This window comes from Hemicordylus capensis, chromosome 1, assembly GCF_027244095.1.
Source record: "Hemicordylus capensis ecotype Gifberg chromosome 1, rHemCap1.1.pri, whole genome shotgun sequence".
NCBI lineage: Eukaryota > Metazoa > Chordata > Lepidosauria > Squamata > Cordylidae > Hemicordylus > Hemicordylus capensis.
Window position 1 is genome coordinate 33611945 of NC_069657.1, and position 12522 is coordinate 33624466.

The 12522-nt window shown below is 45.4% G+C and overlaps 1 protein-coding gene across 1 annotated transcript in view; it reads right to left on the reverse strand.

Annotated features, from left to right (window-relative positions):
- Positions 1 to 3030: 3030 nt before the first annotated feature.
- CHGA (chromogranin A) overlaps positions 3031 to 12522 on the reverse strand; it is a 35540-nt gene continuing 26048 nt past the window's right edge. The window contains exon 8 of the mRNA XM_053284959.1: positions 3031 to 3653. Coding sequence (XP_053140934.1) covers positions 3567 to 3653 — 87 coding nt within the window. The 3' untranslated portion in view covers positions 3031 to 3566. The remainder of the gene's footprint in view (positions 3654 to 12522) is intronic.

Consider the following 12522-nt stretch of genomic DNA (forward strand, 5'->3'; position numbering starts at 1 on the left):
TAACAGGTGCTGTATGAGAAGTCGGGGTATGCATGGAACTGGTTTGGCTGGTTCGGTTGTAATCCGAACCAGATTCAGCCCAGTCCCAGGTCGGGCCATCGAACTGGGCCAAACTAGTTTTTGGCCAGTTCAGGGTATATACTTGTAAAGGGGTATCCTCTTTATCCTTTTTGTAAAGGGTGAGGATTCTTCTACAAGTACAGGGGGTGAGGGGCCCTTCAGGAGGTAAGGGGCGCCTCCACCCAAGTGCCCCTTGCCATGCAGAACCAATTTGCCCAAATCGGGCCTGGTTCGGTTACAAACAAAACTTTTGAACCAGCCCAGATTCAAGGCAGACCTGTTCTGCACAAACCATTCATGCACACCTGTAATGAGAAGTGCCAGTGCTGCTGATGGTTTTGATGAATGGAGCATCAGCAATCAGGCAGGATGTGTGCATGATTTTCATGACCTCCTTTCCCCCAGGTTCCTTTAATCTAGCATCCTGCTTCCCACATCAGCTAACCATATGCCTCTGGGGAAATATAAAACCCAGTAACATTCCTCCTTTCTTCTCCAGCAACTGGTATTCAGTGGCATATTGCCCTTTCAGTTGGAGGAATTGCAGGTAGAGGACTTGATTGCTAATACCAATTGATAGAGCTATCCTTCATGCCAGGGGTCCCCAAATGATGATTGGCTACATTCATATCCAGTCAAAATGGACAAAGGCCATTGTGGCTGGGGATTATGGGAGTTGTGATCCAACATTATCTGTGGCCCCAATGTTGGGAACCTTGCTCCACAAATTTGTCTAGTACTTTTTAAAAATCAGTATAGGCAAGTCATTGTACCATTGTGTTGAACACATGAAACTACTTTCTCTAGAGTCAGATCTTTGGTCCATCCAGCTCAGTATAGTCTGAGCAGCCACTCCCCAGGGTTTCAGGTGGGTTGCCTCCAGCCCTACCTGGTGAAGCCAAGGATTGAACCGGGGACCAGCCACATAGTGCTCTGAGATCTGACCTCTTCCCTCTAATACACTTGAAAGAGCCATTTAAGGTAGGGGTCATTGCCACATCTTGTTGCAAAGCATTCTATAAGCTAATTATGCATTGTGTGGGAGGGAAACACTTTCTTTTGTCTGTCCTGGAACTCCCTGCTAAGATGCGATCCTCCCCATCTCTGGCAATTAAAAAAAACAAAAACCACCTGAAAACCCATCTTTTTGCCCAAGTTTTCTCAGCTTCCTAAAAAATTTTAGGTTTTAATCTCTGGTTTATTTTTAAATTGTTAAATTGTTTTAAGTTTTTTGTATATGTTTTTAACTTGTTTTATGCTATTGTTAACCACCCAGAGATGAAAGTTTGGGGCGGTGTACAAATTTCATACATACATACATACATACTTCTGCCACTTAACACTCATCACTTAAAATATTAAGCTGCATCTAACCATGTGAGCACACCTTCACCAAAAAGCTCAACCGCTCAAGAATAAAGCTATCTGCTGGTGATAATTCTTTAAAATCTAAACTGACTATGGAAGCACACCAATTAAGAATTATTTGGGTCTCAAGAAGCTTCCCCCCCCGCCCACCTTTCTAATATTCTGTCCTTCCTCTAAAGAGAAAGTCCAGAGCTCAGTGATAGCATACACGGGCTTAGGCCATTTTATCTTCCCAGCAACCCCGGTGGCTACACCAAGCATGTGTGACTGACCTGAAGTCACCCAGTGAACTGCATGAGGAGCAGAGATTTGAACCCAGGTCTGCCTAGTCCAACTGCAACACTCTAAATCCACCCTGGATTTCCAAAGGCTCTAAGGTTCTCCATGGGTTTAATGTGTGGTGTAGTGAGTGTCTGAGTAGACTTGGAAGGCCTAGCGGTCTTTCACAAGAAAGACCTAGGGAGAGAGCTGCAGGGAAGGCAGAAGTTCAGGGGCCTTCTCTGATAGACCAGCAGCTACTGCCCTCCCCTCAGCCACACCACATGCCCACAAGAGCAGTGGTGCAGCTGAGGGTGACACTGGGAGCAGGAGGACTCCTCACCCCCACCCCGCATCCCAGGGTGCCCCGGGACATGAGAGTGGTGGCTGCTCTCAGCATGGCCACTCCTTATCCCCAGCTCCCTGTTGGAAATGGCGGTAGGCTGGGGGGGAAAGCCGTTTAATCCAGTGGCGATCACCCAGACAATCACCAGCCAAGATGAAGTGAACCACACGTTCGATTAACCTCAGCTAAATGCCGGGTTAAAAAGTGGAGCTTCGCGGGGGGGGGGGGGGGCAGTGCCAGGAGCAATCTCGCTCCTGATGTTTCACATGCACAGCCTAACCCAGGCTGGGCTGCCCTAGCCTGGGTTAGGCTGTGTGTGTGAATACCATTACAGGTTCTAATCCCCACTCAGCCATGAAACACATTGAATGATCAGGGGCCAGTCAGTGGCTGACATACTGCTCAACCTTCTGTGTGTCTTTGTGTGCGCAGTTGTCCAATTTCAATGAATATGTTGTGAAGAAATACACTGTATCCTTAGAAGACCCCCACTTTCCCCCCTTCCCTCCCTTTCTTTTGGCAAATTATGTTTACTGTATATCAGGCTTCCCCAACCTGCAGCCCTCCAGATGTTGCTGAACCACAATTCCCATCATCCCAGCCACAATAAGTTGCAGCTGGGGGTGATGGGAATTGTGGTTCAGCAACATCTGGAGAGCTGCCAATTGGGGAAGCCTGCTGTATATCATATCAGTGTCAGTGCTGGGAGGATATTTAATTATTATTCTTTTGGGGTATTTTTTTAGTTATACCTATACATATTTAAAGGGGGGGAGTGCTTGTTCGCAATTGTGCACATTCATTAAAATGCACACAGAACATTATGCAGTATGGCAGTCAGTCTCTCTCAGCCTAACCTACCGTATAGGGCTGTTGTGAAGCTAAGGGAGCATGCACACTGACTCCTGAGTTTCCTGGGGAAAGGGCAGAATAAAAACACAATAAATGTGCATTGTGTTTTTGACTGCAGCTGAAAGAGAAAAGGAAGGAACACAAAGTTGTGTGTGTTTATTTTTAACCTTTAATTTTTATACAGAATATATTACAGTGAGAGTTCTCATCTTTTAATCAAAAGATTAACAAGTTATTGCAAGTTACTTTATCCAGTAAACCTAACGGTTAGAAGTAAAACATTCTAGACCTGTCATGGCTCTTTATTTTTTTAAAAAATGGAAAATAAGGGGGATAGGGCGAAAGACAAACCAATCCCTGTTTCTCAAGAGAAAATACATGAGCTACGTCATACTGCTTGTGAGGCTGCAATCAAACAGTTACAAAAGAAAATCAATAGCCAATAAAAGGAGCACAAAAATCAAACAAGAAGCAGATGGCGATGAAGCACAGCGCTACCGCAGAGAGGGAGCGGGAGAGAGAGAAACTGCTGCTTTTTCTAGTGATCATTGGCTTCCTATGCAAAATGCATCTGCTCAATTATTACTTTTAAAAAAAAATTAATTGCAGTGTTGAAAGGGTGTTAAACGTCTGGCTTTTTGCTGATGTTGTATGTCAAACAGATGTCGGACACTACCGAACATCAGTCTGTTCTCAAGGCGTGGAGCTTATGGGCGACTTTTTCCAGCTCTGCTTCTATTGCTGCCAGGCTCTCCAGCTCTTGGTCCTCCTAGAAGAGAGAGCGAGATTGAGAGAGAGAGAGCACATGCAAAACAATTGTTACAGCCCATCTTAGTGACATGTGTTGTCCTACAGGAGTGCCATATTTCAGGTTTGGATGGAGGAAGGGGATAGACAAGCCTCTCAGCAAGTTTTAAATACCAGCTCTTTTTAAAAGCCAAGATTTAACTTGTGGGCAAGTGTATTTTATGAGCATCTTTTAACTTTTAATGTGGTGATTCTTTTTATTTAGCAGGGGGGCGGGAGAGTAACTGGCCATATCCACCCCCAGCACAGTACCTCCAGTGATTGTTGCTGGTATCTAACTTATGTTTTTCCCTGATTGTGAGCCCTTTGGGGACAAGGATCTGTCTTATTTATTTATTATTTCTCTGTGTAAACCGCTCTGAGATATTTTTGGAAGGGGAGTCTAGAAATAAAATAAATAAATAAATTGTCTAGCTCAGTACAGTCTACACTGACTGGCAACAACTCTTCAAGGTCCCAGGTGGGTCTTTCTTTCCCTACCTGGAGATGCCAGTGCACCTGGAACCTGCGGCATGTACAGCAGGTTCCTAGCATGGAGCCATAGTCTCATTTCCAGTTTTTAAATACCTCAGAATAATTATAGCAATATTATTAATTCAAGAGAACCTTTTAAAACTAAAGGGATGTTATATCACTCTGTATCAAACCAATGGGTTCATCAGAAATACATATGCTCTTGATGAACAATCATGGGGTCTGAAACCTGAGGGGAGGAGAAATGGCTTCCCCACCAGTCCTCCCAAAATGACTCCTCTGTTGGGTCACCCACCCTTGTTGGTGTTGATAGCTTCCTGTTTATAAGCACAGAAATCAGCAGCTGAAATAAACAAAGTATCAGTGCTATGAGATGCATAGACTAACGTAGAACCAACACATGACCAGGGAGGGATTTCTGCTATCCACTTCTCTTGGAACCCTCTGTGCCACCTGAAAAATAGAATCCTGAGGGCAATGTAGTGGTGTGTATTATAGGCAGGAGTGAACTGGGATCGATAAATGCCAGAGGGGACGGGGGTTGGAAATGAGCTGCAGGTGAAGCTTGTTCCCCCTCTGCTCCTCTTGCCCCAGCTGCCTCACTCCCCTCACCTCTCCCCACTGCCACACTAACCCCAGGCATGTGGGTTGGTCACCTGCCCAGTTCCCAACCCGGAGAATGACCAGCCCCTGTCCCCGGGTTCAAGTTGAGGCGAAGTGAGGGAGAGCGAGGCAAGGAGAGTGGGAATGAGCCACAGCAGTGGCTTGTTTTCCACCCTGCCCCAGACAAGCTGCCACTGCCTGAGGATCATACAGCCCTTGGGGACATATTTTTGGGTAGTACAGAGGGTTTGGGTGGAAAGGGGAGGATGTCACATCCCTCACACACATACACAAGTGCCAATGTTGTGTTAATCTGGGATTCAGCAGCACCAGGGCATGCCATGTAGCAGCATGTGCTCAAGTGTGTGTTGCAATTATGAAATGCCCATGTGTGCAAATGCAGTGGTAGCAAACCTTTTCATTCCCCCTTTCCCCCTCAAAGCTTACCAATCCTCCCACCTCACTGAGTATCACCAGTATGTCTGTACCTAAAAAGAGTGCTTCTTTTGCAAGTGCCTCCACCTCCTTCCATTTTGGTTGCAAGCAACAGCTCTGCTTTCTTGTATAATGAAAGTGCAGCCGTTGGCTCTGAAACCGCTTGGCTAGTAATACACTTAAATGACTTAAGGAAAGAGGATTTGGGAGATCACCGGAAACCTTGGCTCATGGGCCCAGGTGCTAGCTATCCCTCCTAGTACCAAGAAAAGGCACTGTGTGTCTGTATTTTGAAAACCCTCACAGCAGGGTTTCTAACAGCCTTCAGCCATTGTGGCTGGGGATCATGGGAGTTGTAGTCTAACAGCTAGGGACCCATCAAAAACTCTTGCCTTAATGGTTAACATTAATATACTAAGGGCAAAAAAAGTCACCATTTTGTGTGACAAGCATGAGCATCTCTTTTGCCACTATTATGCATTCACATTGTGGCTTTCAGTCACATGTGATTTTTTTAAAAGTATATTTGCATGATTGTTCACACATGACTTACGGGGGAGAGCTATAATTTCCTCTAAGCACACTTGGAGCTTATTTCTCTATATGCAAAACTGTCATGAAGCAGGTGTATTGACAGTTCATACACATCAGAGAACAAGTTGGCCCTATTTGTATGTAACACCAAACCAGAGTTCAATGGGGCAGAGGTTGGAATTCCTGTACATCCGAATGCATGAAACGACAAGTTTGCAGCAAAAATGACCTGTGGTTTCCAAAAACGACCTTTGGTTTGTAGTGAGTTTCACTGATCCAACCTGGGGTTTAAAGGTGGCCGTGTTACCCCAGGATCCTTTGCCCTCCTTGAGATACATATTCCCTCCTAGGAAGTCATCATGATCCCTTCCCAGAGTAACAGAAAAACAGTGCCCCTCAGCATTCTCCTGTTACCAGAAATAGTGCTTGTGTGAGATTGCTTTGGTCTGTGACTCTTGCAATGGCGGCGGTGCAATTGTTGTCAGAATAAGGGCTTGCATGCCATTTAAAGGTATTTAAATGCTCTTTCCCTGCCACAGGCAGTCCCTTCTTTCCAAAAAGGCACTATGACACTCAGGATGCCCCCTTGAAGATTGTAGCCAATGGCTGTTGCCCTGCAGATGTTCTGATGCCTTGGAATGTGGCTTGCTGGGATGTGGCTCCCCTATCCTGAAACTGGAGGTTGTCAGGCTATGGTTGGATGAACATCTGAACATCCCATTCCTGGGATAGGGGCCATTCTAAGCACTCCTGTGCCGTGTTCCCCTCTCCCACTGAATGTAGCCAAGACACCACTGCACAGCTCCCAAGAAGGTTGTATTGATCCATAGAGAATGGGGTGGCAGATTACTCACAGCGTCATGAGTTGTGCTTGTCCCACTGCTGCTGAATCCAGTTTACATGATAACGCTGAAAATAAATTTGCGCCAACCTAGAATGCAGTATTCTCTCAGCTGAGTAAAAGAGGACAAGCCACCTAGATCTATGAACTGAAAAGTGTTGTTGAAAGTGTCGACTCAATGTGCGGCAGCTGTAAAAAAGGCCAGTTCCATGCTAGGGATCATTAGGAAGGAGATTGAAAATAAAACTGCTAATAATATAATGCCCTTATACAAAACTATGATGCGGCCACAGCTGCATGCAATTCTGGTCACCACATATAAAAAGGACACTGTAGAACTTGAAAAGGTGCAGAAGGGGGCAACCAAGATGATCGGGGCCTAGAGCATCTTTCTTATGAAGCAAGGCTACAACACCTGGGGCTATTTAGTTTAGAAAAAAGACGACTGTGGGGAGACATGATAGAGGTCTATAAAATCAAGCATGGTATGGAGAAAGTGGATAGAGAGAAATTCTTCTCCCTCTCACATAACACTAGAACCAGGGGTCACTCCATGAAATGGATCGCCAGGAAATCTAGGACCAGCAAACGGAAGTACTTTTTCACACAACACATAGTCAACTTGTGGAGAGGTCTGTCATCAGCTACTAGTCAGAGGGCTATAGGCCACCTCCAACCTCAGAGGCAGGATGCCTCTGAGTACCAGTTGCAGGGGAGTAGAACAGGGGGGTAGCAGAAGAGAGGGCATGCCCTCAACTCCTGCCTGTAGGCTTCCAGCGGCATCTAGTGGGCCACTGTGTGAAACAGGATGCTGGACTAGATGGGCCTTGGGCCTGATCCAGCAGGGCTGTTCTTATGTTCTAATGACTTCTTAGAGGAACTTGTACATGTGTTTGAAGAACATCCACATCAAATTCTTTCTTTCTTTCTTTCTTTCTTTCTTTCTTTCTTTCTTTCTTTCTTTCTTTCTTTCTTTCAATTTCTATACCGCCCTTCCAAAAATGGCTCAGGGCGGTTTACACGGAGAATTAACAAACAAATAAGATGGAAGATCTTATTGTCGCTCTCTTCTTAACAACACAGGCAATGACAGCACAGTGTTTATAGAAATTCAGCCACTTGCAGTAGTAAGCAATGCATAAACTGTCCCCTTTGCTAAGCAGGGTTCATCTTGGTTTGCATTTGGATGGGTGACTGCCTGTGAACACTGTCTGCTCTAAGATATTTCCCTTAGAAGATAGGACCATAGCTTGGTGGTTCAGCATCTGCTTTGCACTCAGAAGGTCACAGGCTTATTCCCTGGCATCTCCAGATAGGGCTGGGAGAGAGTCCTGCCTGTAACCGTGGAGAAGCCATTGCCAGTCTGTGTAGACAATACTGAGCTAGATGGACCAATGGTCTGACTCAGTATATGGCAGCTTCCTATGTTCCTATAACTAGTGAGGCATCCCCCCCCCCCTCTCTCGGCTGAGCAATAGCTGTGTTCTGCTACTGGTACCTCAGCGACTGTTGCCAGGGTGTGCTGGTTGCTTCCCTGGTGTCTTGGCAATTCCCTCAAAACAAATTTCCGGAGCAATGGTAGAATCTGGTAGGTTCTTTAGTTTTTAGTTTTTATCATTCTCAATTTTTAGCTTTTTAAGTAACTTCGAATTTGAAACTGAATACAGATTGTGGTTTTTAACTTCATTTTTAAACGTTTACTTAATTTGGTTAATGTTATTACTTTTACTGTATTTTATATCTATTTTATTGTTGTGAGCCTGAGCAGTTGTGTACTGGAGGAGCAGAGTATAAATAAAATAAAATAACTAACTGTCACTGAAGGAAGGGAAAGGGCTGGATGGTCAACATGCCCCAATGTCACTTATCTCCTCCGGGGGAGTTGTTGGAGGCAGCAGCAGGGGGGGGGGTGTCTGCAGAGGTTCCCCCTCCCACCACCGGCCTTCCTTGCAGCCCTCTTTGGCCCACTCAGGCCTCTCCCCTCTGGCACAGCAGACATTTTGGATGCCTCCACACCTGCAATAGGCCTCTATGTGACTCAGGCCATGCAGAGGCCAATTGCGCAGGTGCAGCAGCCTCCAAAATGGCCACCGCGCCGGAGGAGGAAGGCCCAAATTGGCCGAAAAGCCAGCTGGTTTGGGTTGCAAGGAAGGCCAGCTGGGACAGGGGGAACTTCCGCAGACACACACACCCCACCACAACTCTCGTGTCTTCCACGGACACACACCCCCTGCCACAACTCCAACAACTCTCCTGTAGGGGGTAGGTGACATTAAAAAATTTTTTTTTAAAAAAAGTCCATGAACCCCCAAACAGTCGGGGGGTGTTTGGTGCGCCCTGGGACTGTTGAATCAAACCAGCTCAACGTTGCACATCCCTAGCAGTTTGTTATGAAGAGGTGAACAGCATCAGTGTACTAGCCAAAATCCCTGCCCCATGTCACTAAAGGCACAGGACTCCTATCTTCTCATCCGACGAGGACAAGGATCCTCAACCTTGAGACTCCCAGATGTTGTTGGACTATAAATCCCATCATCTCAGAGATGGGAGTTGCAGTCCAGCATCATCTGGAGACCCAAGGTGAGTAACCCCTATAGATGCACTCCTGAGGATGCAGCTCTGACTAAAAGAAGATGGAATTTGGATACATCGTATCTGGGGAAGACGTTTTCAGATGTAAGTCCTGATTTGACCAAATTGGTCCTAAGATTTGACCAAAATTTGAATGGGGTTGAAACTGTTATTCAGGTTCATCTGTAGGACCCCAAATACCTTATCTGTCTGTACTGCTTGACCAGTGCCACTTCAATAGGCCCCAGCTGGAGGCAACCAATAAAATAGCACCATGTGCCTAGCACAGCTGCTGAACCAAACAGAACCAAACTAAGCAACCCAGTTTTGTGCACACTCCTAGCCTCAAGATCTCACCACAAGTGGAACTGTGGAGCCATGGGTGTCCACACACAGGACTTTTTCTGGGAGGGAGGTGTAGAATCCAGAGGAAAGAGTTGTGGTGTGCAAGGACAAGACACAGGAGTTGAATCAGGAATATTAACAATTGAATGAGAGATTATTTGCAGAGAGGCAGGTGCAGTCTGCCTTCAGTGTTCTTGCTGCTGGCTGTCCTTTTAGCCCCGCCTCTACTCTAGGATTGGAATAAAAGTAACAGAAACACCATTCAAAAGGTGGCCTGGTTCAATGAATGGATTAACCAAAAACACCACAGGAGGGAGTGAGGGCTGCCCAGCATTCTTGGGCAGGGGACAGGTGAGGTGACAGAAGAAAGTAGTGTGGCAATATTGGTTCAATCCAGGGAGCAGGGGCAAGTATCCCTCCTTGACCCCCCTCCAGACACCCATGTCTGGAGCCCCATTTTACATGTTGCAGCAGAAACTGGGAAAGAAGCGTGCAAGGCAAGCTTGGTTTTTTATATTCCCTCCCACTTCTATTTAATGGACGGACCACCTATCTGTCTTCTCCCTCTGCACCCTCCTCCACGGCTGGTTTTGGTGCTTGTTTACGAGTCTCTCCCTAGGCCTAGCTAATGCTAAAAACCAAAAACCATAGTGAAACTCTAGGTACAGGCATTTGCTGAGGCAAGAGGAAGAGGAGTGCTGATACGCCATGTGTAAGGATGTTTGGCCTTTCTCCTGGCCACTGTGAGCACACTCTGAGGTTAACTGAAGATAGCAATGGGCACCAGAGAGCTGTTCTGCTCTGACAACCAATACAGGTGAAACTCGGAAAATTAGAATATCGTGCAAAAGTCCATTAATTTCAGTAATGGAAATTAAAAGGTGAAACTGATATATGAGACAGACGCATTACATGCAAAGCGAGATAAGTCAAGCCTTAATTTGTTATAATTGTGATGATCATGGCGTACAGCTCATGAAAACCCCAAATCCACAATCTCAGAAAATTAGAATATTACATGGAACCAAGAAGACAAGGATTGAAGAATAGAACAATATCGGACCTCTGAAAAGTATAAGCATGCATATGTATTCAGTACTTGGTTTGGGCCCCTTTTGCAGCAATTACTGCCTCAATGCGGCGTGGCATGGATGCTATCAGCCTGTGGCACTGATGAGGTGTTATGGAAGACCAGGATGCTTCATTAGCGGCCTTCAGCAATTCTGCATTGTTTGGTCTCATGTCTCTCATCCTTCTCTTGGCAATGCCCCATAGATTCTCTATGGGGTCAGGTCAGGCGAGTTTGCTGGCCAATCAAGCACAGTACACTGTATACTTTTCAGAAGTCCGATATTGTTCTATTCTTCAATCCTTGTCTTCTTGGTTCCATGTAATATTCTAATTTTCTGAGATTGTGGATTTGGGGTTTTCATGAGCTGTACGCCATGATCATCACAATTATAACAAATTAAGGCTTGACTTATCTCGCTTTGCATGTAATGCGTCTGTCTCATATATCAGTTTCACCTTTTAATTTCCATTACTGAAATTAATGGACTTTTGCACGATATTCTAATTTTCCGAGTTTCACCTGTATATTCCATCAGAATTACTTAATTCTGAAGTCAAGCCATGCAAGACATTAAACACATCATTAAGGCTTCTGGGTGGTTTTGTCTTGTTTTCAATAATACTACGCAGGAGAGCCAATCGGGATTGAGACTGCACTTATATTTATCAACAGGAGAGCACAGCATTCCTCCAGTGGTTGATACTGGTGTCTATCTTATATTTCTTTTTAGATCGTAAGCCTTTCGGACAGGCAACCATTGTATTTCTTTCTTTCTTTTTAATGTGAACTTCTTTGATAACTTATTTGCTGAAAAGTGGTATATAAATATTCATAGTAGTAGTAGTGCATGGGAGAAGGAGTTTCATTCTAACTCCCTCTCCCTTACTGCAGTCCAGAGAGAGAAACAGCTCACTACCACGAAGCTGCTGATAGTCCTGGGAGTAACATCTTAGGCGCTTACAGCAGCACGACTGCAGTGCAGAGAGAGAGAGTCGTGAATGTTGACTGAACACAGAGAGAGCTGTGTGTTAACTCCTCATGTACCAGGGTCCCAGTCCAGATAAAGGGGTGAGTGGGGGGGGGGGAGAAAGCATCGATGACGTGCTTAGTGCTGTGTCTAACTTGACCTTGAATTACAGGTCAGAACTCTCTCACAAGCATGGGGGGAGGTTATGTAATTTGTGTGTTAGACATTTTTTAAAAGGAAGAGACAGAAGCCGAGAGAAAGCTGTGTGCTGGCTGAAGGCATCTTGGAGGTGAGGGCCTCTCTCTAGGGAGCTGATGTGGGATAGCAGCTCTGCTGTCTTGAAGGAATGCCTGTGGCTTGCTTCCACTTATGTTCTGCTTGTACATTTGTAAATAAAGGAAATATTTCAAAAATGCCTTTTGTCTCTAGCATGCTCCCATTCAAAGGAAAACATACCTAGATAGCCCAGTTCCTTTAATTTCTCATTACTTAAGGAAACAGGGATTGCACGACATTAGAGAGCCAGCGTGGTGTAGTGGTTAGAGTGCTGGACTAGGACTGGAGAGACCCGAGTTCAAATCCCCATTCAGCCATGATACTAGCTGGGTGACTCTGGGCCAGTCACTTCTCTCTCAGCCTAACCTACTTTACAGGGTTGTTGTGAGGAGGAACTTACGTGTGTAGTACACCGCTCTGGGCTCCTTGGAGAAAGAGCGGGATATAAAATGTAAAATAAAAATAAAAAAATTATGTTAAAGCTATTGCAAAATATCTTCCTCCACCACAAACCTCCCAATTGACATTCCTGGTACTCAAGAAATCATCCTAAATATAGTGGCCAACATTCTGTGCAGTGGAACATTTGCGGGTTTGCAACCATCGGGACTGCTGCTGCGCATCCGGAAAGGAACTCCTTAAAGGTACAGAATGCCTTAAAACAGCTTCTGTCATTTGTATAGCACTACTTACATTGGAAACAAAGGCTTGGG